Source organism: Salvelinus namaycush, chromosome 10, assembly GCF_016432855.1.
Source record: "Salvelinus namaycush isolate Seneca chromosome 10, SaNama_1.0, whole genome shotgun sequence".
Taxonomy (NCBI): Eukaryota; Metazoa; Chordata; class Actinopteri; order Salmoniformes; family Salmonidae; genus Salvelinus; species Salvelinus namaycush.
Window position 1 is genome coordinate 43,843,279 of NC_052316.1, and position 27,126 is coordinate 43,870,404.

At 40.7% G+C, this 27,126-nt stretch overlaps 1 protein-coding gene across 1 annotated transcript; it reads right to left on the bottom strand.

Annotated features, from left to right (window-relative positions):
* Positions 1–1,447: 1,447 nt before the first annotated feature.
* On the bottom strand, positions 1,448–26,797 carry ptprc (protein tyrosine phosphatase receptor type C). The gene is made up of 33 exons (XM_039001768.1): positions 26,515–26,797; positions 16,783–16,806; positions 16,405–16,533; positions 16,026–16,088; positions 15,754–15,882; positions 15,377–15,661; positions 15,137–15,166; positions 14,777–15,022; positions 14,263–14,508; positions 13,951–14,073; positions 11,796–11,921; positions 11,481–11,618; positions 11,135–11,287; positions 10,474–10,685; positions 10,085–10,145; positions 9,729–9,837; positions 9,447–9,481; positions 9,103–9,212; positions 8,778–8,868; positions 8,161–8,237; positions 7,954–7,990; positions 7,743–7,840; positions 7,419–7,544; positions 6,726–6,883; positions 6,446–6,581; positions 5,509–5,658; positions 5,210–5,300; positions 4,694–4,827; positions 4,243–4,377; positions 3,984–4,106; positions 3,307–3,473; positions 2,759–2,894; positions 1,448–2,492 (listed from the first exon to the last, which is right to left on the bottom strand). The coding sequence occupies exons 1-33, from the start codon at positions 26,576–26,578 to the stop codon at positions 2,157–2,159; spliced, it is 4,278 nt and encodes a 1,425-aa protein (XP_038857696.1). The 5' UTR covers positions 26,579–26,797; the 3' UTR covers positions 1,448–2,156.
* Positions 26,798–27,126: the final 329 nt, after the last annotated feature.

Sequence of the window (27,126 nt, forward strand, 5' to 3'; positions counted from 1 at the left end):
CAGGACAGGCGGTGTCAGGTTGATCTCCTGTCCAATAAGACCAATGTCCAATGTTACTGGAACTATTTGGTTTAACTCTTAGCACTGCAACAGTCCAGTTACTTCAACACGATCACTATCCCATTTCCGTTTGTCGATCCCTGTGATTGTAGCAGTGTAAAGCCCTCTGTTACTGTTGGTTATGGAAAAGTCAGTAGCAGTGGAGGCTGCTGAGGGGAGGACGGCCTATAATAATGGCTGGAACAGAGCGAATGGAATGGCATCAAACACCTGGAAACCACGGAAACCATGTGTTTGTTGTATTTAATACCGTTCCACTGATTTTGCTCCAGTCATTAACATGAGCCCGTCCTCCTCAATTAAGGTGCCACCAACCTCCTGTGGTCAGTAGGTCACCCACAAACAACAATATGCATTTTGAAAACATAACACTTAACAGGGCCGTGAGTGTACTTTTGATACAATATGCAACTTTTACAAGCAAATAATGATGCTTATATAGGTATTGATGCTGAAAAAATGAGTGAATAGGAGTGAATTAATCAAATTGAGAATTGAGTTCTCACTAGTCAAATGGGTTTAGCTTATGATCCTCAGTCATGTTCTCAATGGAACATCACTTAGTATTTTAAATATGAATGGTTCTGAATCTGTGTCAACTATCAGTATCACATTTGTGCCCTTGTGCGTCTTAAATGTGTCACTGTGTTCGCCTTTGATATTGATTTCAGAAATTAAGTGCTGGAAGAATGTTCAGTTCACCAAAAATAAAATATGAGGAATATTATACCGTGCAATCATTTTAAATGTTTTTAAAGCCAGGTGTGTTACAAATATTTTTTCTGTGTTAGAATCACATGCAGTTTCAAGCTACAAGTAGCGAGTATGTGTGATGGCTACAAGTAGCGAGTATGTGTCAAGCTACAAGTAGCGAGTATTTGCACTATGTACTGTGCTTAACACTAGAATGAACGAGACATATGCCTTCGATACATACCGTGGAAAAATGACAAGTGGATGCTGTCTACTCATCCAAGGAAGTGTCCTGTACTTGGGCGACACCTTGTGTCTGGCCGGAGTATTGCAGTTTGAAGAAACACTGGGTTTATCCACCCTAATACAGTTACATCACATAGATGTCCACGTTAGGAATCAAAACGTATACCATTAAATTCACCAGCAAATCTATAGAACGAAGTGGTTTAAATGGCTTAGGCTACTTGGTTTGAGCCAGTTTACAAATTTGCTCTGTCAGTTAGCAGATACTGTTGTCCAACGTGATTTACAATCAACGCTCAGCGCGCCGCAGTAAATATTTTCTTCTGATCAAAGCGTCAGGCCAACTGCTCACTGTCTTTTCACAGCAAGAGGAAGGAGGTGGACATGGTGTACAAACAGCTGAGGGGCAGCAGCCTAAATATCTTTAGAACATTTTGAATTCACTGTGAAACGTTTTTGACACTCCTTTATTTCAGAACAAAAGTACTGCTTATTCTAAATTAATATACGGGTTTGATTTACGCTTAAGATAGTACAGAAAATAGCTAATCTAATATTAAAATGACAGCCTCCACTTAACTATTTATCAATATATACTAAAAAGCTAAAAAAAAAAAAAAAAAAATCTGTAGTTTGAAAACAGCAATGTAGTGCAAAGTTTGCCATTTACTTTGCTTGTCAAAATAGCACACATTATTGCAATTTCTAACACAGTTTACCCTACCCCGAATACGTATTTAGGGCTCTATTCAAACCATATCGCTGAAGCGTTACAGATTTCGTGATCGAAATGTAAAGGTCATTTCCAATTGAGCCGACATATTACAGTGAATGCCGTCTCTGCCAAAACAGGAATATTTCCTTACAAAAATGTAGTTTGGCTTTTTTGCTGAAGTTCCGCGATACGGATTGAAAAAAAAGCCCTTAGTTTGAACCTGAAAATACGCCAAGTCATAATTTTACAGAAATAAAGCTATAAAAATCAATTTCAAAACACATGTTAACTTCAAATGAAAGCTTTACATGTATAATACATTCAAGGAGTAATTAAACCAAGTACCAACTCTCCTATATCCCTCTACTGACCACTGAACACTAACACTGTAAAAGGCACTGAAGTACTAATATCCCATTCAAGCGTCTTTATATAGGTTCTGTCACACCTCCAGGGTGACAGCGGGGCCGTTACTAGCCCCCTCCAGAGGGGTTTTCTCTGTAGGGCTACCTGGCTCTTTAGCCTCATCCTCATTGCCCTCTGCTGCAGCACCTGCTTCTTTCCCTGCCACTAAGGGAGTGCTCTCTATCGCCTCCTTCACCACCTCTGCCCCCTGCTGGGTGGCTGTGGTAGCGCTGGCAGGCTGCTCTGCCTTGGTCTCGTTGACGACCTGGATGGAGTCAGCTGCTGCAGCTGGGGCGGTGGCTGGCTGCTTCACTTCCCCGTTCTGAATAGGAAACGATCCCTCCACGGCATCATACAGAAACTGGTACTGCTCCTGACAGGGTGACAAACACAGAGACAGACAGACAGCGGTGAGAGAGAGAACCATACCAACACTCACCCTTTTAGGGACAATCCTCATTGAGACTGTGTCTGAACTAGATGATAAGATACCTTGAAAACAAACCAATAGATAGTCCTACTGCATTTGGCATTTGACCCATTTACGACCTTGTACATCATACACACAATACAATGTGGAAATGTGCAACAGTATTTCTTCAGACCAGGGTACAGTAGGCCAATGTGTGTCCTACTTACCAGGCTGTGGATCATGCCTTGCCTCTCCTTGCGCAGAGCCTTGGCCACCTGGAACACGTCTACCAGTTTCTCTGTCTCAGCACTGTCCATGATGTTCCACAACGCACAGAAGATCCCAGAGCGAGACGAGCCATCACTGAGAGAGGAAAGAGGGATGGAGGACATTGACTCAGTAAAGAGTAGGGCATTGACTCAGTAAAGAGTAGGGCATTGACTCAGTAAAGAGTAGGGGATTGACTCAGTAAAGAGTAGGGCATTGACTCAGTAAAGAGTAGGGGTTTGACTCAGTAAAGAGTAGGGGATTGACTCAGTAAAGAGTAGGGCATTGACTCAGTAAAGAGTAGGGGTTTGACTCAGTAAAGAGTAGGGGTTTGACTCAGTAAAGAGTAGGGGATTGACTCAGTAAAGAGTAGGGGATTGACTCAGTAAAGAGTAGGGCATTGACTCAGTAAAGAGTAGGGGTTTGACTCATCTTACAAGTCCAGATGCCTCCAAGAGTAGGCAGACATGTAAACAATGGCTAGAAGGGCTCTGAGACTGTGACTCACTTGCAGTGGACCACAACAGGCAGGATCCTCTCTGCCTTGCTGTTGCCATAGCCACAGGTCTGCTTGATGTTCTTGATCATGTCTGTCAAATCCTGAGGCTTCTCTGGGAGTTCTCGTCCCGCCCACTTCAGGAACTGGTACTGTTTCACCTGCCGACTGTCTTTCCTCTGTAGGGACAGGATGTTTGTTTGTTTCTTCTTCAAATCACATTTTATTGGTCACATGCGTCGAATACAACAGGTGTAGACATTACAGTGAAAAGCTTACTTAAGAGCCCATTCCCAACAGTGCAGAGTTTTAAAGAAAAGTAAGACAATTATTTGCTAAATAAAAAAGGAAATAGTAACACAACACAAATAATAACGAGGCTACATACAAGGAGTAACAGTACTGAGTCAATGTCCAGGGGTACAAGGTAATTGAGGTAGATGAGGTAATTGAGGTAATACAGTATATGGGTTACACCAAGTTGAGTTCAGGTTCACTTTATTTACCTTTCATAATATTTTCCATGGTCTTTCTTGGATTCAACGATCAATATTAAAACAGTGACAAAGTTGACACAAACACATTTCATTTACTTAAGTTCTTAATGAAGAGATTTATTTTTTAAGTTGGAGGAGAGTTATCTCATTGTCTGACTGACGTATGTGGGAACAGCCCTAGACATTCCCTACCTTAGGGTGACGGATTTGGATACTGCGAGTGGTGTACGCTGGGAGGGTTTCTGTGGCCTTCAACTCCACCTCGATTTCCCTGAAGGTTTTCTTCTCATCTCCCCAGTACGCTGAGCAGAACTCCTACGCACGCAGAGAGAAACACCGACTCACTCAAACAATACATCCACACAATGCATTAGAATAGCACTGCTGTGTAACAGAGGTTCTTAGAACCACCCCCCCCCCCCCCCCCCCCCCCCTTTGTTGTGGGACCCACCTGGTCTCCCTCTGTGAGGTCTGACAGCATGACGATGGTTTCGACCTTCTTCTGGAAGACCATCTGCCAGAAGTCTCCTGTGGTGTCGGCCAGAGGGCCCTGGGCTGCTATCAGACTCCTCTGACACCAGTAACCCTGATTGAGATGAACATACTTTAAATGATTCACAGGATTCAATCCCATTTTGCTTTGTCGGCTATGCGCCATTTGAAGGTAATTACCTATTGAGCCATCATATGCAGCTTTTACCGTGAATGCGGTCTGACAAAGTGTGATCTGATTGAATCCTGCCCCTAGTTTCAGTTAGATTTAACACATATTTATTATAATGCAACTCATAATAATGCTAACGGGTGAAAATCCTTTTGAGTGAGATCCCTTTGTCTCACATCCATAATCTTGTGTTTGTTAAATTACTTAACGTTTCTAAAATGTAAAATGTGGTATGTACATCTATCTGTGTGGCGTTGATGTATTTGGTGGACTCCTCATCCTCTTCGTCAGAAGAGGCATCATCATCGTCATCATCGTCCTGGTCATTGCTGCTCTCATCCTCTAGCTTCACCAGAACCCTGTTATAGTCGTCTGATTGGAATTGATTCAAATACCAGTCAGTTTTAGGAAGTGAAACTTATCTGAGGAACTCTTCAAGGAAGAATTCTTAAAGTGAAACTGACAGCGTTTTAGCAACATGAAATCGTATTAAATTCAGTTCATATACACCCCAAGGAAGAATGACATCTTTAAAAAAAATATGGTCATTTTCACGTTTTCATAAATTCATAGAATGTTTGGGAATGACATAGTAAGACATTTTGTGAAGATTTTATGGAAATATAGAGTGAGAAAGCGGGCCATTCTTTTGGACAATTAATAGAACTAAACTTAAATGTATTATTGTTATTATTATTATGATTATTATCAACAAATGATACTGGATCTGGATCTGGCTGAACGCTGTACTCACATGGAATAACAGAAGAGGAGCGATTTTTCTTCTTGTTCTCCTCGTTGATCCCCGTGTTGAATGTCCGCCAGTTCTTGTACCGTGGAAGTCTCTACATCACAGAACGGTCAGAGAAAACTAGTTGAGTAAGAAGTACTCTGATAACACTTTTATTACATAGGAAAGACGGGAATGGAACAGTGGATGGGAAGAAGGGAAGAAATGACAGAGGGAAGCAAGAATGGATGAAGGGACAGGAAGTAATAGATGAAGGCACAGGAAGTAATAACAGAAGGAATACGTGAATAAGCTAAACTGACCTGGAACTCTGCCTCCAACAGAGTAGGCTCGTTACCGGGGTCTCTCTGTTTGAGCGTGCCCAGTGTTGGGTGCAGCTCTGCCAGGGAGATCTCTGTCTCTCCAAACTGGTTGTGTTCTATCAGAGCCTGATGGATCAGGATGTACTGAGCCTGACCGGACAAACAGGTTAATACACATGTTAATACTACACACCTTAATACTTAATAATACACACATGTTAATACACAACTTAATACTTAATAATACACACATGTTAATACACAACTTAATACTTAATAATACAAACAGGTTAATACACACCTTAATACTTAATAATACAAACAGGTTAATACACACACTAATACTTAATAATACACACAGGTTAATACACACATTAATACTTAATAATACACACAGGTTAATACACACATTGATACTTAATAATACACACGTTAATACACCCATTAATACTTAATAATACACACATGTTAATACACAGATTAATACTTAATAATACACACATTAATACTTAATAATACACACAGGTTAAACCACACGTTAATACTTAATAATACACACAAGTAAAAACACACGTTAATACTTAATAATACACACATTAATACTTAATAATACACACAGGTTAAACCACACGTTAATACTTAATAATACACACAAGTAAAAACACACGTTAATACTTAATAATACACACATGTTAATATACAAGTTAATACTTAATAATACACACAGGTAAAACACACGTTAATACTTAATAATACACACATGTTAATATACAAGTTAATACTTAATAATACACACATTAATACTTAATAATACACACCGGTAAAAACACACATTAATACTTAATAATACACACAGGTTATTAATATACACGTTAATACACACACATCTCATAGTCTGATGGATAGAAACTCATAGTCTTATGTGATGACAACTTACCTCCACCTGAACCATGAGGCATCTCTGGCGCCGGAGCTTGACCACGTATCCGTAGATGTCCACTCTGCCCTCAGCCTCCAGCCCCTCCATCATGGCATCGATGCCCATGTAAGTGCCTGTTCTCCCCACTCCAGCACTGCACAAAGTAGTATGGTCAAATTATGAACAATCACTTTAACACAAATATCTCATTCTGGACACAAAAACTCCCAACAGTATAGAAAAAAAATACACATTTTGAATAAAGAGAGTACAAAAAATGTAAAGTAGAATCCTCTACCTGCAGTGGATGACTATGGGTCCACTGAAGAGGTTCTTGAAGGCGTTGACGCGTCGCCTCAGCTTCAGCAGGAGGTGTGGCTCTCCTGGCACACCGTGGTCTGGCCAGCTGGTGAACTGGATGTGGGTCACCTCCCTCTCTGCACTCTTCTCCCTCTTCTACACACACACACACACACACACACACACACACACACACACACACACACACACACACACACACACATACACACATACATACATACAGGTGTAGGATCTTAATTTGACCAGTTTCTCACAGCAGGAAAATAATCCTGCAGCAACAGGAAATGTGAATTATTGTGTGGATTATAATTAATGGACATTTTTGTAGGGGTTGGTGTATTTTTTTATTCGTGCAAATTAAGTCTGACATTTTAAAGTGGAAATTACAAACTTTAAAAGCCTTTTTAAAACTCAAATACAAGTTTGCATTTCCTGCAACAACAGGGTGATCAAATCAAGATCCTACACCTGTATAGAGGTGCATGGGGTGACCAGCCAACTTCATACCATTAGATCTTAAATCTAATCAGACATTCAGTGACTTTGATCTATAATTTTAGTTTATTTTTGTCAGTTGTGACAGAGTATCTTTATCAAGAGAGTAACTACCGTGTTTGTGTATTTTAAAATAACAGATATCGCTGTATTAACCCTGTGAATATTGACTCACGTTGGTCAAGCTGAGGTGACGGATGATGTAATCGGGACAGTGCTCTTCTCTGTTCAGCTTCACAACAAACTCCTCAAAGATCTCCACCTCTCTTTCAGGAGACGGCCAGTACTGGGCGCACTTGTTCTACAGGGGAAAAACAACACAGAAACAGTTAAATGTCATAGGAAAATATCTTCAGAGGACGAGCTGTCTTTTCCTGTTGTTCTGGTTTGAGCTAGCCGTGGGTGTAATCGAAAGGAAGCTCTGCTTTGCAAACCCAAGCAACATGCACACAAGCGTGTTAAGCGTTTAAACAGAACAGTTTTACTGTTATTTGCTTACCCTGTTACTCTCTTCACAACGTGTTACCATGACGATGATAGAGGACTGTTGCTCCCAAACCATCCTCCAGAAATCCCCCACTGTCTCTTCCTTGGGACCTACAACACACACACACACACACACACACACAGCAGAATAAAGACGCAAGGCCAACACTACACCATTCAGTGTGTAAAGATAATCCTCCTCAACAGTAAAAACAGCACTTTACCTTGAGCTGCGATGTACTTCTTAGACTCCTTGAAACCCTGTAATGAAAGACAATTTAGCACAGCACACAATAGGTACAAAATAAGTTGCTATCATTACTAATGACTATGTATTGTAATCACTATATATTTACTATTTTACCATGTAGGTAAATTATGAGATAACATGAGGACTGTTAAAAGAGAATAACCAAACAAGTGTTCCTTACGTCAATGAAGCTGGCGTTGATGTAGTCACAGCCAGTCTCTCCATTACCAGTGGTCAGCTGGACACGGTTGTAGTCGTCTGATTGGACCGAGACATAAGGAAATATCATCACTGATCTGAGAGGAGCAGTGTTCACATAGGATCATGTGTTCTGCCTTGGGACAGCAGTGTTCATATAGGATAATGTGTTCTGCCTTGGGACAGCAGTGTTCATATAGGATAATGTGTTCTGCCTTGGGACAGCAGTGTTCACATAGGATAATGTGTTCTGCCTTGGGACAGCAGTGTTCACATAGGATAATGTGTTCTGCCTTGGGACAGCAGTGTTCACATAGGATAATGTGTTCTGCCTTGGGACAGCAGTGTTCATATAGGATAATGTGTTCTGCCTTGGGACAGCAGTGTTCATATAGGATAATGTGTTCTGCCTTGGGACAGCAGTGTTCATATAGGATAATGTGTTCTGCCTTGGGACAGCAGTGTTCATATAGGATAATGTGTTCTGCCTTGGGACAGCAGTGTTCATATAGGATCAGGTGTTCTGCCTTGGGACAGCAGTGTTCACATAGGATAATGTGTTCTGCCTTGGGACAGCAGTGTTCACATAGGACCACTTACATGGGAGGATGTCCACGTAGCGGTTCTTGGGCTGGTTGCAGGACTTCTTGGCCTCTCTGACCGAGTTGCGGCTGAAGATCCTGGGGATGCTCTGTAGGGAGAGATGGGATCTGTGAGCTGAATGGTGGAATCACTGGACCTGAGGTTAAGTGTCTGGGAAACATACAGTAAGTATCTGCCCTAGAAATAGACTCAACACATCACGAAAGAAACAGTAAATCCAGAGTAATTTACCATTTGATTTCTAACCTTCCTTTGTTTGTGTCTTTTCCTAAGTGGCTAAGACTGCTGATTGGCCAAGGGGTAGTGGGATTCTAACATTCACCTGAAACTCCTGAAGGAAAAGACGTCCCTCGTCTGCGATTTTCCTCTTGTAGGCGTCCAGAAGCACCTCAGATCCGATTGGCTCCACGTTCAGCAGGTTCTCCTCATCACCTAGGAAACACCAATCAGTGACAACCCCCACGTACAGGAACAGGAAGCGATTGTATATTTTTGAAAGGTTTTAATGGAGAGAGTTCAAAGGGTAGAAGAGTCTATAGTCTTGCAACAGTCCTAGGACATCTACTCATTCAATTGATGGAGTTCAGCAAGAGTGTGTCTCTATGCACTTAAGTAGATGGTTAAGAGCGTCTCAGTCGGATCAAATTTGAGGAAATAGTCACTTACTTGGCTGAATCAGCTCAATCTGTTCATCATTGTCGCTGTGGAACAAACAGTAATATCAGAGGCTCTCTTTCTTACCAAAAAAGGAGAAGATAGCAGATCTACTGTACGGTTGAATACCATCCTCTACAGTATAATCTACAGCACCAAATAGCCAAACTAGAACGGATCTAACGAAGCGACTACGTACACAGCTACCTCTTCAAATACAACCTGAAGGTCATCTGTAAGCCTACTGTAGCGTTTGGAGACTTCCTGCCAGACTGGGACTGACTAAATACTCACTTGGACTTCTTGCGCTGCAGGATGTAGATCTTGTAGAGAACGAAGAGGAGAGCCAGAGACGTCAGGACGATGAGGAACACAAGGAATCCAATCACAGCTTTGTCATTGTCTGAAAACAGATGATAAGTGTTTCCCATTACAACATGGTAAAGGGACATTTACTCAACAATTTAATGTCAACACTGAATGCTGTTAAGCCTACCCTGAATGTAGGGAGGAGGAGTGACAAACGGCTACTTGGTCATACAGTTGATCAAAGGTCATATTCATCCAAAGCGTATCATTTTAATCAGTCTGATTTGAGTATATTTATTGCTGGCTTCTGCATAAGATTCTGGAAATGTACAGCTACTTACACTGAGTAGTCGTTTGTGTTTCTGTTGGTTTGCTCCTGTGTTTCCCATTGTCTGTAAAGATCTGAAAAAAGGAGACATTCATATATGATCCATCCACCACAATAGTTCCTGGTCCCCACAAACCCACTGGGTTAACAGGAACGCACTCTAATCAAGCCTGGGTTAACAGGAACGCACTCTAATCAAGCCAATACTCTCTTTAATGATCATCCTGACTATGTGAACACTTTACCCGAGAGACATAGTGGTGAAACACCATTTCTACATCTTCTGTTTAACTCATCTACATACAGTACATAGAGCTTTTCATTCAGCAGTATCTAACGCAACGATATATTACAGCACAGTCAATACATTAGGTTTTACTGTATGAATGTTGAATAACGTACCTGAACTGTGTAGGTTGTTAAATAGCTGAGGTCCTCAAATGTAAAACTGCACATTGTATTGTTTCGTGTCTTATGAAGACCAGACCCAGTGATCGTTGCAATGTACACCTTTCCCGTTCCCCTCCACTTCTTTGGCTCTGATTGCGTACATTTAATGGTAAAAGCATTATTCTGAGTCAAAGTCAAAGTCTGGATGTCCACCATATCAGGCACTGTTGAACACAAACATAGGCCACAGATTACATTATGGTCATCCTGTTCACCAACAGATTGCATGTAGCGATCTCATGTACATATCATACTCTATGACTTTGTCCCAGATCACAGCAACATGTTTAGAGACATAGCTGCCATTTAATGCAGTGACTTCTTCAATAATTGCACAGCTGCCATTTAATGCAGTGACTTCTTCAATAACTGCATAGCTGCCATTTAATGCAGTGACTTCTTCAATAACTGCATAGCTGCCATTTAATGCAGTGACTTCTTCAATAACTGCATAACAACATTTAATGCAGTGACTTCTTCAATAACTGCATAGCTGCCATTTAATGCAGTGACTTCTTCAATAACTGCATAACAACATTTGCTGCAGTGTCTTTGAAGTTGATGTAGTTCTTAACGTCTATGAATGACATGAAATACAGTATGATGCACCTACCTCCAGTAGCAGTCTCGATTGTTTTTGAGAGTTTTTTTTTAGATATGTTGATGGTATTATTCTTGTACTTTACTGGCTGTATAGAGCAGGTATACTTTGTGTACGCATCCAGGCCCTCGACGACACATTTCTGTGTTTTAGTTATGTTGCAAACTGGAATTGAAAGAAGAGATGAATAAAGCGTAGAATTAACTATCTGTATTTACTATCTCAACTAATGTTTCATATACACGTATATATAATTAGCGGAAAATTAAGAAAAAGAGAAATGAAGAATGATCAATTTAAATATTGTGGTAGAATATTTATTTTGGTCATAGACAGGAATTTAGATTGTGTATCTTACCATGTTTATTATGTTGACAGCAGCAGTTGTATGTGAGGTGCAGAAGGTCAGAGCGTTGGCACTTATCAATGGACGGTTCCCATTCCAGACTGATGGAGCTATTTGTGGATTCCCTCTTCGTAACATTTATGACCACATCTGTAGGATACAACAGTAGGAATTACACCAATAAGCAAACTGAAGTGATATTCAACAGCACCAAATTGTTGTGTGTGGCTGCTATTTTTTTTTAAAGATTTTAACATGCCATTCGAGAACATACTAGCAGTAGTAGGACTGTAAAATAAAGGGGTACCAAATCAATGTTGAACTTACCACACTCAATCCTAAATGAAGTGGTATTTACAATTGTTCTATTGCCGTGGTTAATACGTCCGGTACAAGTGTAGTTTGTGAAGGGTTCCAACTGAGACAAATTCAAATTGTTTTTGTTGCTTTGTTCTGATGGAGGGAAATAAGAAACGGATACATTTTAATCATCCATTTTGTAGAACTGTCCACTATACAGTATACATCTATTCTATAGAAAATATTAAATCAATAAATAGTATCTTATCACATATATTAATGCAGATTAGTTATTTATTCCCGTGCCACCTCAGCACAGCAGGACATTCAAAACCACCAGCGTGGTTTTCATTCAGTCCCTTACTGACCTTAAACTAGTGCTAAATGTTAACAAAACCAAGATTCTGATGTTATAAAATGTATCCTAAAGATACCTGCGTATCTGCACCTTTAAATGAGCCCAAATTGAGCAAGTACCCCCATTATAAGTATTTAGGTATTTGGATTGATGACAGCTGGCCTTTAAAGCACATATTGAAAAATAAAAAAATAAAAAAACAGAATTAATATTGGCTTCCTGTATAGAAATAAATCCTGCCTCACTTTTGAAAACGGGAGGAAGATTGTTCAAGCCTCTCTTCTCCCAGTATTTACAGGGATATAATCTCCATACAGTGCATTCGGAAAGTATTCAGACCCCTTGACTTTTTCCACATTTTCTGAAATGGATTAAATAGTTTTTCCCCCTCATCCATCTACACACAATACCCCATAATGACAAAGCAAAAACAGTTTTTTTGAATTTTTTGCTAATTTATTAAAAATAAGAAACTGAAATATCACATTTATATAAATACTCAGACCCTTTACTGAGTACTTTGTTGAAGCACCTTTGGCAGCAATTACAGCATTGAGTCTTCTTGGGTATGACGTTACAAGCTTGGCACACCTGTATTTGGGAAGTTTCTCCCATTCCTCTTCGCAGATCCTCTCAAGCTCTGTCAGGTTGGATGGGGAGCGTCACTGCACAGCTATTTTCAGGTCTCTCTAGAGATGTTTGATCGGGTTCAAGTCCGGGCTCGGGCTGGGCCACTCAAGGACATTCAGGGACTTGTCCCGAAGCCACTCCTGCAATGTCTCTCTTGGCTGTGTGTTTAGGGTCGTTGTCCTGTTGGAAGGTGACCTCACCAGTCTGAGGTCCTGAGCGCTCTGGAGCAGGTTTTCATCAAGGATCTCTCTGTACTTTGCTCCGTTCGTCCTGTCTCGGAGCTCTGCAAACAATTCCTTCGATCTCATGGCTTGGTTTTTACTCTGACATGCACTGTCAATTTTGGGACCTTATATGGACAGGTGTGTCCCTTCCATTGAATTTACCACAGGTGGACTCCAATCAAGTTGTAGAAACATCTCAAGGATGATCAATGGAAACAGGATGAACCTGAGCTCAATTCTCATAGCAAAGGGTCTGAATACTTAATACTTATGTGGAAAAGGTCAAGGGGTCTGAATACTTTCCAAAGGCACTGTACATGCAGCAGCCTTTGTTTTAAAACATTTCAATTTTCACTGAGCCCTGCGTTTTATCTCTGGATAAAAGTTTTGTACACATCATTGCCTTTTATACAGTTCTGTTGGCTGGGAGTCTCTGACTACCAGAAAGGCCTAACATTGGCTACTATTTGTATATAAAGCACCTCCAGAAACTCCTATACTACCTCACATTACTTCTAAATATGAAATCCAGTAATTATCAGACTCAAGGTCAAGAGTGGCTGGTTCTAGAGGTTCCACGGGTCTCCTCTGAGTTGGGGAAGACTGCATTTAGTTACAGTGCCCCTCACTGCTGGAATGACCTTCAAGTCACTTTAAAACTTGATTGTCTGGTCTCAGAGGGTCAGTTTAGGACTCTGATGAGGAACGTGTTAAATGAGGACTGCATCTGTTCTGATTGATATATAGCTTGTGTCTATTGTTCCCTTTTGAATGAAATGTAACTGATTTGTAATGTTGTAATTGTAATTTTGTAGAATTGTATTGAAATGATCATGCTTGAGTTGTTGTTCTCAGGGCATCAAGTGGAAATGGGTTAGCCTGGTTAAATAAAGGTTAAATAAAAATAAAATACAAAGGTAGATAAATCTGAAAAACATTATTGTGTTATGAAGTATGCTTCTCTGCTTACCCTGGCAGGTGTAATTAATGGCTAGAGTCTCATTACAATTCACTGGCTCATTTTCCCACTTTATTTTTGCAGGAAGACGTTCAGGCTGTACCAGGACAATTTTGTTGGCATTTAGGAAACTTTCTGTTAGAGAAATTAAACAATGAAACATAATGATCTGAAAGCAATAATAGTAACTTTATGGTTATGTAAAACTTTAAAAGAGGTACATCAACTTGATCAAATAGAACATAATTTGACAAATCTTTATTTTCCCTCATGGCACCACAGTTTGTAACTGGGGCTGAATGCAACATAACAGAACCAACCTACCGACAGGGATGAGTTTTGTTTTGGTAAAGTTGGCACACGTCTCTGGAGGAAAGGTTGTATTGACTTCTGAGCAGAAGTCGGCCGGTCTTAGCTCAAAACATAGCGCATTGGATTTGTCTCCGCATGTGTGGGATCTCATTTGGGATTTCTCAAGGCCGTTCGGAGTTGCTTCACTGATATCCCAGTCACTCAAATAGCAAATAGACCCCGGTATGCAGTCAATGTCTTCCACAATGTCGTCTTTTTCTGCAAAGGAGTAACCATCAGAGCTATATGTAGAGGTGTAATCGTTCTACATCCACCAATAGGACAACAGTTATCTCCAGTCATAACCTTCTAAGTGGTTGTCTAAACTAATAGGAATCCTTTGGAATTTCAATTGTGGTTCTTTCTCATGATTGACAGTCTTGAATCCAAGGAGCACCTTTTTTAAATATTCACTCTCTAACATGTGACATTGCGTTATTCCTGATGTATCATTCAAACAGTGTAATGCTCAGTGTGTTTGACATACCCAATTTCCAAGTGGTCAGAGTTCTGTTTCCTTCGAGTTCACATTCAGGCTGAATCTTCATCACTGTATAGATATTGCAAGGCTTCAATGACTTCACCTCAACAGTGGAGTTCCCCAGTTGACGCCAACCATTGGTTTGTCGTGTTTGTCGTGTTTCATCCTGGTACGATATGTTGTATGTGTTGGAGGTTGAGGCCTTTAAATCAATCCGAAAGCCATATTTGACAGGCTTGACCGTGTATGTACCTATAAGATTAAATGAAAAGATTGATCATTATTTATTTATTTATTTATTCAGGTGAACTATCCCTATCATGCATAGTCTTAGATTGCATCTCAAACCAAAGAATTGGAACTCACACTTTGGCGGTGTTGGTTTAGTCTGGCTGCCTGAAAGACGGAACAGACAGGTGAGAATCCACGAGAACAACGTTACATTACAACATCACAACATTCCATTACAACATCACAACATTCCATTACAACATCACAACATTCCATTACAACATCACAACATTCCATTACAACATCACAACAGTAGGAGAAACATGATCTACTATCAATGGACACAACACAGCATCCCATGGAGGAGAGGCCAACCTGTGGGGATAGCTGTAGTGGAAGTCGGGGTGCTTGCAGGTGAGGTTTGGTTGTGGATGGGTGGAGTGCTTGTAGGCAAAGATGGAGATGGAGAGATGGAGTTGTTTGTAGGAAAAGTCTGGGGTTGAGAGGTGGAGGTGTTTGTAGGCAAAGTCTGGGGTTGAGAGGTGGAGGTGTTTGTAGGCAAAGTCTGGGGTTGAGAGGTGGAGATGTTTGTAGGAAAGGCCTGGGTTTGGTTGAGGGTGCTTGCAGGGTCAGAAGTGCCTGTGCTCGAGTCGCCAGGTGCTATAAAATAGAGAACGACACACTTTTGATGTGAGACAGAGACAATACATTTTACAGCATTAACAGACGTTAATGCAGGAGGTATACATTACCGTTGGAGAGGGTAGCTTGGCTTGATGCCTGAGTGATGATGTTTGAGGTGGGGGTAAGCGAACTGAGTGTAGGTGAGCGGGTGGTAGGGGTCGTCGTGGTGATGGTGGTGGTGTTTGGAAGTAAGGGGCCTGATACAAATCATCTCAGTTAGAGAGAGAAATCACAGTAAATAACAACAATAACAACAACATGATGTGATCAGCTCCTGGTATTGCTTATTCTCCAACAGATCCAGCATGTCTCTATGAGAGACGCTGCTGAGCAAGTTTACCTGTGGAGTCGTTTGCTTTCTTGGTGGATTGTGTGGTTAGAGGAATGGAGATGTTGCTTTTGTCTGTGGATAAAGGTGACAGAGTGAGTGCTGCAAGTTTCTTCTGATGAGAGTGGAGGCAGGAGAGAAGTGAGTGGATAGTTGGCTGTTAGGTTGTTTGATTGGTTGACTGATGGAGGCTCAAAACGACAATGCTCTTGCTCTTATTCTGCACTTACTAAACCATGTTTCCTCCGTGACATAAACAGTGTGTTCAAAATCACCACAACTGACATTTCACAACTAACACTCTGACTTCACCTTAGAGAGAGAGAAATCAAACATATCACTGGTGTAAACGGAGGTAGCCTACACCTGGACACTCCAGTGTAGTATTTACCTTGGTCAGCTATGGTTGGAGAAGTGGCTGAGGTGGATGCTGTCTGTGAGTTTAAAGGTGTGATGGGAATGCTTGGGGGTGTGCTGGTGATGGCTACTGTTGTTGGTGGGAATTTTGCTGCTGTGGAGCCTTGGATGAGAGAGTGAGAGTGAGAGTGAGAGGCTGAGGTGAAGATTTTACCCCATAGGGCTAAATGTAGAAGCATCGGATCTCTATGAGGTTGACCAACTTTGGAGCTGGCCACCTTGTTGCTGCCTCTGAGCATTAATGTGAATAGCACCTGCAATCATGCAATGGTCACCTTCAGATGTGGACAAATCATGACTGATTCTGGGGGTTAAAGACAAGAATTAGAGAATAACTTTAACACCAACTGACCTGTCAAAGTTGTATCACCAACACCTAAAAAATGAGAAGAGAATTATAGTTTTGTCATTGTCACTTTTACATTCACACATTTAAGTCATCATCAAGGACTTATGGCCAACATTACTATCTAACATCACATCAATCTGAGTAATTATTTATCTGAAATGAACTGCTATAAACATCGACCAACGTTGTATTTGGTCAGATTCATCAAGCACGTAACTTCCTCCAAGGCTCCTGTATATCACAGGAGGCTGCTGAGTGAAGAACAGCTCAGAACAATGGCTGGAATGTAGAAAATGGAATGGTATCAAACGCATGGAAGCTCTGTGTTTAATGTGTTTCGATACCATTCCATTCATTCCGTTCCAGCCGTTACTATGTACCCGTCCTCCCCAGTTAAGGTGGCACCAGCCTCCTGTGGTGTTTAAATTGACTTCCTTACTGCTCGTAGCTAGCCGGAGAGGAAAGGGCGTTGTTAGCAGTGGTGGTTTGTGTGCGAGTGTGAGTGTGGCATAACCTGGTAGCCATGGTAACTCGGAGCAGAGCGAACACTCTATTTCAGCATCCGACCACAGTTTCCTGCTTCGCATCAAGCCCAGAGATGAGAACCCAATCCCCTTTCTGTTCTAAGAACAGCAATCGTTCATCTTCAGTTTTGTCACAACTGCAGATGTACAGTATGATATTTGACTATAATGCACACAGGTGTGAACGCACCAAGGCTCTTGACCATTTTAAATATATATATATATATATATATATATATATATATTTTTTTTTTACGTCACATGAGATAAGTAAGGAATGTGCCAGACCCAATTACACCTTTAAGGTCTGGTCTACTTTGAGATGATTTGTGCTGTTAACTGTGTACTGTATTTCCTGTAACCCAAACCCTGAGCTTCTAAGGCAAAATGTAAAAAGCAGCGACTTAAAATGTTTACTTCCGCATTTCAATACAATTAGGTTGTCACAATGTTTCAGCATACACTTGCTTTGGTTTGACTTGACCTGCAAGTATTTTCCGATATAGGCCTCATACAAAACAACACAAAAATGAAACAGAAAGAAAGCACTTAGAGCTATAGAACTATTCAACCCAAAATAAACTGCTATAACATTGTGTTTCTTTTCCATTTTAACAGAGACCTACAACAGAAATGAGAATGTGACAGAGGCTGCTTGAACAATAATTAGACTTCAGGAAGTGCTTTTTTTTTTGCTCAACTCTGGTTTCTGTGTTTTCGTGTTTCCAAGGGAGATGGGTGCACCCTGCACTGACATTTTACTGGTCCGCCCACCCAATGAAAACCTGGTCAGATGCTGCTGTTGTGACTGGCTGGGGATTCTTTTTGTTACTTTTTCACACTACTACACCTCTTCAGTATTGAAAGGTGTTACTCTCAGTTTGTGAATATGTAACTGAGGTAGTGGGTGAACTACCTTAGAACCATGGTTCATTACCACCAGTGAGTCTGCTATCAAAGTTTGATTGCAGAAGTGAAATGTCTTCACACATCCAGTGTAGCTTGTTTGCAGTTGCGTTTGAGACAACAAAAAAATCGACCATCAAGAGGAAGCTATGCGTTTACTTAATAATGGAGAGCTGGTTGCTATGTACTTTGCATAGAGGCTTGTGGGGGTTCTGGTAGCTTGTTCTCATCAATGGCAAGATGGCCAAGGCGAGGTGTGATAAAGTGATAAAGATGGCCATGGTGGGGTGTGATAAAGTGATAAAGATGGCCAAGGCGAGGTGTGATAAAGTGATAAAGATGGCCAAGGTGGGGTGTGATAAAGTGATAAAGATGGCCATGGTGGGGTGTGATAAAGTGATAAATATGGCCAAGGTGGGGTGTGATAAAGTGATAAAGATGGCCAAGGCGGGGTGTGATAAAGTGATAAAGATGGCCAAGGCGGGGTGTGATAAAGTGATAAAGATGGCCAAGGCGGGGTGTGATAAAGTGATAAAGATGGCCAAGGCGAGGTGTGATAAAGTGATAAAGATGGCCAAGGCGGGGTGTGATAAAGTGATAAAGATGGCCAAGGTGGGGTGTGATAAAGTGATAAAGATGGCCAAGGCGAGGTGTGATAAAGTGATAAAGATGGCCAAGGCGAGGTGTGATAAAGTGATAAAGATGGCCAAGGCGAGGTGTGATAAAGTGATAAAGATGGCCAAGGTGGGGTGTGATAAAGTGATAAAGATGGCCAAGGCGGGGTGTGATAAAGTGATAAAGATGGCCAAGGCGGGGTGTGATAAAGTGATAAAGATGGCCAAGGCGGGGTGTGATAAAGTGATAAAGATGGCCAAGGCGGGGTGTGATAAAGTGATAAAGATGGCCAAGGCGGGGTGTGATAAAGTGATAAATATGGCCAAGGTGGGGTGTGATAAAGTGATAAAGATGGCCAAGGCGGGTTGTGATAAAGTGATAAAGATGGCCAAGGTGGGGTGTGGTAAAGTGATAAAGATGGCCAAGGCGGGGTGTGATAAAGTGATAAAGATGGCCAAGGCGGGGTGTGATAAAGTGATAAAGATGGCCAAGGCGAGGTGTGATAAAGTGATAAAGATGGCCAAGGCGAGGTGTGATAAAGTGATAAAGATGGCCAAGGCGAGGTGTGATAAAGTGATAAAGATGGCCAAGGCGAGGTGTGATAAAGTGATAAAGATGGCCAAGGCGAGGTGTGATAAAGTGATAAAGATGGCCACGGTGGGGTGTGATAAAGATGGCCAAGGTGGGGTGTGATAAAGTGATAAAGATGGCCAAGGCGGGGTGTGATAAAGATGGCCAAGGCGGGGTGTGATAAAGTGATAAAGATGGCCAAGGCGGGGTGTGATAGTGATAAAGATGGCCAAGGTGGGGTGTGATAAAGTGATAAAGATGGCCAAGGCGGGGTGTGATAAAGTGATAAAGATGGCCAAGGTGGGATGTGATAAAGTGATAAAGATGGCCAAGGCGAGGTGCGATAAAGTGATAAAGATGGCCAAGGTGGGGTGTGATAAAGTGATAAAGATGGCCAAGGTGGGGTGTGATAAAGGTGGCCAAGGTGGGGTGTGATAAAGTGATAAAGATGGCCATGGTGGGGTGTGATAAAGTGATAAAGATGGCCAAGGCGGGGTGTGATAAAGTGATAAAGATGGCCAAGGCGAGGTGTGATAAAGTGATAAAGATGGCCAAGGCGAGGTGTGATAAAGTGATAAAGATGGCCAAGGCGAGGTGTGATAAAGTGATAAAGATGGCCAAGGTGGGGTGTGATAAAGTGATAAAGATGGCCAAGGCGAGATGTGATGAAGGCTATCTCCCCCAATCTCTCTCTCAAAATCTACATTTAAACCATTTTAAATTCAGGCTGAAACACCACTAAATGTTGAAAAAATATAATGATGTGAAAACTTTCTTCAGAAAATATTCTCACCCCTGTATATATAAATATATATACAGTGACTTCAGAAAGTTTTCACACCCCTTGATTTGTTCCACATTTTATTGTGTTACAGCCTGAATTTAAAATGAATTAAATTGAGATTTTGAGTCAGTGGTCTACACACAATACCCCATAATGTCAAAGTGGAATATATATTTAAAAAAATACAAATGAATAACAAATTGAACGTTTAAAATGTTTTTACTCAATGAGTATTCAACCGCTTTGTTATGGCAAGCCTAAATATATTCAGGAGTAAACATGTGCTAAACAAATCACATAATAAGTTGTATGGACTATGTGTACAATAATAGTGTTTAACATGACTTTTAAATTACTACCTCATCTCTGTACCCCACACATACAATTATCTGTAAGGTCCCTCAGTTGAACAGTGAATTTCAAACACAGATTCAATCACAAAGACCAGGGAGGTTTTTCAATGTCTCGCAAAGAAGGGCACCTATTGGTAAATCCATTTAAAAAAAGCAGACATTGAATATCCGTTTGAGCATGGTGTTATGAATTACACATTGGATGGTGTATCAATACACCCAGTTACTACAAATATAGTTGCCAGAGAGGAAGGGAACCGCTCAGGGATTTCACCATGAGGCCAATGGTGTCTTTTATAAAGTTTGTTTAATGATGTGATGGGAGAAAACTGAGGATGAATCAACAAAGTAGTAGTTCACAATACTAACCTAAATGACAGAGTGAAAAGAAGAAAGCCTATACAGAATACAAATATTCCAAAACATGCATCCTGTTTGCAATAAGGCATTAAAATAAAACTGCCAAAAAAGTGACAAAGAAATGTTCTTTATGTCCTGAGTAAAAAGTGTTATGTTTGGGGCAAATCCAACACAACACATCACTAAGTATGATCATGTTAATTGGGGCAAATCCAACACAACACATCACTAAGTATGATCATGTTAAACGCTATTATTGCACAGAGAGATTCCATGCAACTTATGAAGCAAATGTTACTCCTTAACTTATTTAGGCTTGCCATAAGAAATGGGTTGACTACTTATTGACTCAAGACATTTCTGCTTTTCATTTTTTATTAATTTGTAAAAATTTCAAAAAACACAATTCCACGTTATGGGGTATTGTGTGTGAATACTTTCTGAAGGCACTAAAAATATATATATACAGTGCATTCGGAAAGTATTCAGACCCCTTGACTTTTTCCACATTCTGTTACATTACAGCATTATAAAATTGATTAAATAGCTTTTTTTCCTCATCAATCTACACAAAATACCCCATAATGACAAAGCAAAAACAGGTTTTTGAAAATGTTTGCAAATGTATATAAAAATGTAAAAAAATGACATACTTTATTTACATCAGTATTCAGACCGTTTGATATGAGACTCCAAATTGAGCTCAGGCACATCCTTTTTCTATTGAAAATGCTTTAGATGTTTCTACAACTTGATTGGAGTCCACTTGTGGTAAATTCAATTGATTGGACATGATTTGGAAAGGCACACACCTGTCTATATAAGGTCCCACAGTTGACATGTACTTGTCAGAGAAAAAACCAAGCCATGAGGTCGAAGCAATTGTCCGTAGAGCTCCGAAACAGGATTGTGTCGAGGCACAGACCTGGGGAAGGGTACCAAAAGATGTCTGCAGCATTGAAGGTCCCCGAGAACACAATGGCCTCCATCATTCTTAAATGGAAGAAGTTTGGAACCACCAAGACTCTTCCTAGAGCTGGCCGCCCGGCTAAACTGAGCAATGGGGGAGAAGGACCTTGGTCAGGGAGGTGACCAAGAACCCGATGGTCACTCTGACAAAACTCTAGACTTCTTCTGTGGAGATGGGAGAACCTTCCAGAAGGACAAACATCTCTGCAGCACTCCACCAATCAGGCTTTTATGGTAGAGTGGCCAGACGTAAGCCACTCCTCAATAAAAGGCACATGACAGCCTGCTTGGAGTTTGCCAAAAGGCACCTAAAGGACTCTCAGACCATGAGAAACAAGATTCTCTGGTCTGATAATACCAAGATTGAACTCTTTGGCCTGAATGCCAAACGTCACGTCTAGAGGAAACCAGGCACCATCCCTACGGTGAAGCATGGTGTGGGGATGTTTTTCAGCGGCAAGGACTGGGAGACTAGTCAGGATCGAGGGAAAGATGAACAGAGCAAAGAACAAAGATCCTTGATGAAAACCTGCTCCAGAGCGCTCAGGACCTCAGACTGGGGAGAAGGTTCACCTTCCAACAGGACAACGACCCTAAGCACACAGCTAAGACAACGCAGGAGTGGCTACGGGACAAGTCTCTGAATGTCCTTGAGTGGCCCAGCCCGAGCCCGTACTTGAACCCGATTGAACATCTCTGGAGAGACCTGAAAATAGCTGAGCAGCAACGCTCCCCATCCAACCTGACAGAGCTTGAGAGGATCTGCAGAGAAGAATGGGAGAAATTCCCCAAATACAGGTGTGCCAAGCTTGTAGCGTCATACCCAAGAAGACTTGAGGTTGTAATTGCTGCCAAAGGTGCTTCAACAAAGTACTGTAGTCTTGAATACTTATGTAAATTTGACACTTTATTTGTAATACATTTGCAAACATAAAAAAACTGCTTTTGCTTGTCATTATGGGGTATTAACGTAGATTAATGAGAATAAAAAATTCAATAAAAATGTAGAATAAGGCTGTAACGTAACAAAACGTGGAGAAAGTCAAGGGATCTGAATACTTTCCAAATGCCCTGTATGCTTCAGAACCCAAATGTTGCACGTCTTGATTGTTGACCAATGACTAGTCACCGGCATTGGCGCGCAAAGGTGAACGCACATATCCTGATTAGTGACTAGAAATAACTGGTTTCATTTCCTCCAGTTTTTCCTGGCAAACAGAGTTGGCCTATGTTTATCATCTGTATAAAATACAGTTAGTCAATCTACTACAGACTCATCTCTGCCAGAACATGGAAAGCCTAATGTATTGAGTTGAACTTTTAGTTTTTTGTTTAATATTCACTTTCATTTGCAATCTTTTGCTTTTAAAGAGAAACTATTTCAGTTTATCATTGAAGTCAAAGACAAGTTTTCCCTTGATGTTAAAACATCATACTATACTATACTATGACTTTAAATGTGATATTGTACTTTGACTTTAAATGTGATATTGTACTTTGACTTTAAATGTGATATTGTACTTTGACTTTAAATGTGATATTGTACCTTGACTTTAAATGTGATATTGTACCTTGACTTTTTTATTAAAACAGTATGTCATTGTATATTTTATTTGCCGATTTGATTGACCATTTTCATATTTCAGATGAGACTAGCTTGGCTGCCTAGTGACTCACAAGCTTTGTACCATTCCTTTTTGGGTCATTGTTGGTCAAAATGTCAGCAAGACCACTGGGATACATGATAATGGCAACAAATGGAGTTGGTTTGGATATAGTAATGGATATAGTAATGGATAAAGTAATGGATATAGTAATGGATAAAGTAATGGATATAGTAATGGATATAGTAATGGATATAGTAATGGTAGGCAACAGTCTTTCTTAAAATGTTCTATTTTAACTGGAATTGTATTGGTCATTATTGTCATTGTCAATAAGTGCAGCATTTATTCCAGTTCAAAATAGTCTTGCAAAACACTTTACTCAGATGGTGCTGCTTTCCCATCTTTTTCTAATATTTGCTCAAATGTAAATTTTTTGGGGGGTGTCCTTTTTTTTGTTTGAGCACCCCATAAAAAGGTCTATGCACAGCCTTGCTCTCTCTCTGTCTCTCTCTATAATTTACATTTACAGATAAGATGTCGGTCTGCTAAGCCTCATCCCCCTCTTCACCACATCCCCCTCTCCTTCCTGAAACACTGTTTTAATCATACAGCTCTATGAACATTTCAACACCACTTCTTCATTTCAAAGGCTTCTGCTTTTCTCAAGGCATTTTCTTAAGTTCCATCTCAGCCACGGCCGGCGCGCTCATTAGGCAGTAGTAGGCCATCGCCTACGAAGGCAGATTGACGAGGGTGTCATTTACTGAGCTAAACTCACCAAGATGCACCTCCAACAACAATACCTCACGTAATTCTGCCCCCAAAACAATGACAGCTTTTTAGTTTTGCATTGATGCCGTCCTGTGATAAGCACTATCCACTTTGTCAAAGGTAGGGGCACAAAATATTTTGCTTGTCCACTCCCAGCGCGCCTCTCCAGGATGCTGTTGGAGAGATGCATCGCTGCTGGGACTCCACCAACGTTCCGTTAAAAAAATGATGTAACATAAATCACGTAGCAGACATAGTATACGGTAGAAAGAGTATGTGGCCTTTTCTGTAGCCTACAGGCTGGAGATGAAATGGATGACAATGTAATGAGACAGACACTTTTTACATCATGTGGGTTTCTCCAGATCAAATGGCCTAAACTAAAGTACACCCAATCAAATAAAAAATGTGCTGTCATGTTAACAAACAACATATCCTAAAACCAAGACAGGTCAAAGTAAAATGGACAATATGGAATGGACATTCTCAACTGTTGTCCAGGAGTTTCACCTCATTGTCATGATCAGTGGTTTCAAGTTTGTATCCTAAAATTTTTGACAATCTGACAATAGCGAAAAATAAAATACTTCTGCATTTCCCACTGTGTAAACACATTGCAAATAGGCTCACAATAACTCCAGATAAAGTTGGGTAGCTGATATTCATAGCTTAAATAGCCAAATTGATTAGTTACAGGAATCAGGATTAATAAAGCCAACGCCACGGTCTGTTTTACAAAATGGTGGGCCTACCACATGGACGGGCATTCATAAAATTCCATCGTGGCCGGCACGGTAGGCTACACCCCACTAAGCACGAGCCGTCTTTTTTTCTTATATTTTGTGTTTTAAAAACAGTAGGGTTACCACATAGATGGGCATTCTTAAAATAGAATTTCAGGCAATACTGTAGGCTACACCTCAGTAAGCATGGGCCGACGCCTTTTGACTTCTTCTTTTGGACCGGCCTGACTTCCATGTCCACGGACATTGATTTTTGGTAAGGTCCAGACCAAATCTATATCAATAATGTTTGGTTCAGATTTTGTCCAGTCTGGACTAGTCTTGATTTGTCTCAAAATAAATCAAGGATATAAATGACGTATTTTCATTCAGGATCAAAGCTGAGCCTGATTTCAACATCTGGGAAATACATATTTTCAACTGTCATTCAGAACCGAAATTAACCTGATTTCAACATCTGGAAAATATGTTTTTTTCAACGTCCTGGAAAATATTTATTTTAAACGTGTGGAAAACACATCTTTTCACCTTTCATTCAGAAACTAAATTGAACCAAACTTCAGCTTCTGGAAAATATATATTTTAGACCTCTTTTCAACTTAGTTTTGCTTACTGGGACGATTCTAGTTTTGCCGGTGCATTTTTTGGTTTCGCCCAGTGTGTCAGAACGGCAAGGCCCTGATCTCAGCTATAGCTATACCAGGAAGTGCAGACAGGCCGCTCAAAATGGAACACGGAAGTGGTTGAGCTGTGATCTGTCTAAAAAGAACCCCATATCTAAACTCTATGTGTCTTACTGCAGCTGGTAGAAGTACATTCTACATTCAGAACATTCACTTGTATTGGAGATTCATGCTAAATATACACAAACAAGGGTGCACTTTTGCACACAGAGCAAGAGGTTTTGAATGTATCATGGTTGCACAGTGAAAGGCAGGTATTAGCTTTAGATTATTACTTAGATGTTAAGTCTCTGATCTAGATATATATCCAATCACTGAATGCATTTTAGTGGACCAAGTTAAGAGTAAGAATTTGACTAATCACTAACCAGGTGTGTCCTTTCTCTGAGGGGGAACATGAGTGGACCAACTCAGCAGACTCCTCTTTAAAAACTAGTCCTCCAGGTGATGCCCACCCAGACAGTTTAGAAGGACTTGACAATCTCAGAGTTACTCTATTCCAACTCACTTTTAATAGTTAAACCTAACAAAGTTATTTGCAATTTGAATGGTCTGGGAAAAAAAGTATAGCATATCCTGCTTGAACCACAGCCCTTTAATCACTCTCTCAAACATGATTGATCCATTGTCAACATTAGAAATGCCTGTAGAAAAATGCCTCAAGTAAATTAGATTTTATCAACCTTATTAAATGCAAATCTTACACTCTTTGAGTGACCGCATCGGGATACATTTTCTATAACAATTCCATGTACTTTATTGGTGAATTTAGGCTCCACAGCCCTGTCACCATTAAAGGGATAACAGCCCTCCCATCAGCCCCATCCCATGGGTATCATATTGTACTTACATATGGCCAGCTCTATGAGCCCAGTACACAGCAGCAGGATCTTCAGTCCATAGAGACCTGCCATGTCCAGGAGCGACGATCACTCTACCCAGAGACCATACGTCCTAAAGGTAACGCCAAAAGAAACGCTTACAATTTATCCGTCGTATTTTCAACAAAACAAAACAAAAAAAAAACGTTGAAATTGTGTGTATTTGTCTTTACGTATGTCTTCCCTCCGGTCTTATCAGTGGACACAGCTTCCTGAATGTGTTCCCCTAACCCTAAACTCGCCTCTGGTCCCTCAGCGCTACGCGACAAGTGATGTCACAGCTAGCTGAGACTCTGTACTTTACCTTATTTTACAGGAAGTCCCATTTCATCTACGCCACACATCTCCTTCCCTCCACTTCTGCACTTTCCTCTAAGATGCACAGCATCAGATACATAGAAAATACACATGTTTGTTTAGTGCAGCCTGGCTTTAAGTGTGTTTAGACATGTGCCTGATCTTCTGAGAAGGAGAGAGCATGGTCTCACAGTGAGACATGGCTGATTTGTCCGTAAAAGTATTAAACAAAAGGTTTTTTGAACTCACAAACAAGGATTACTTCCGTATAACAGAGTTCTAAG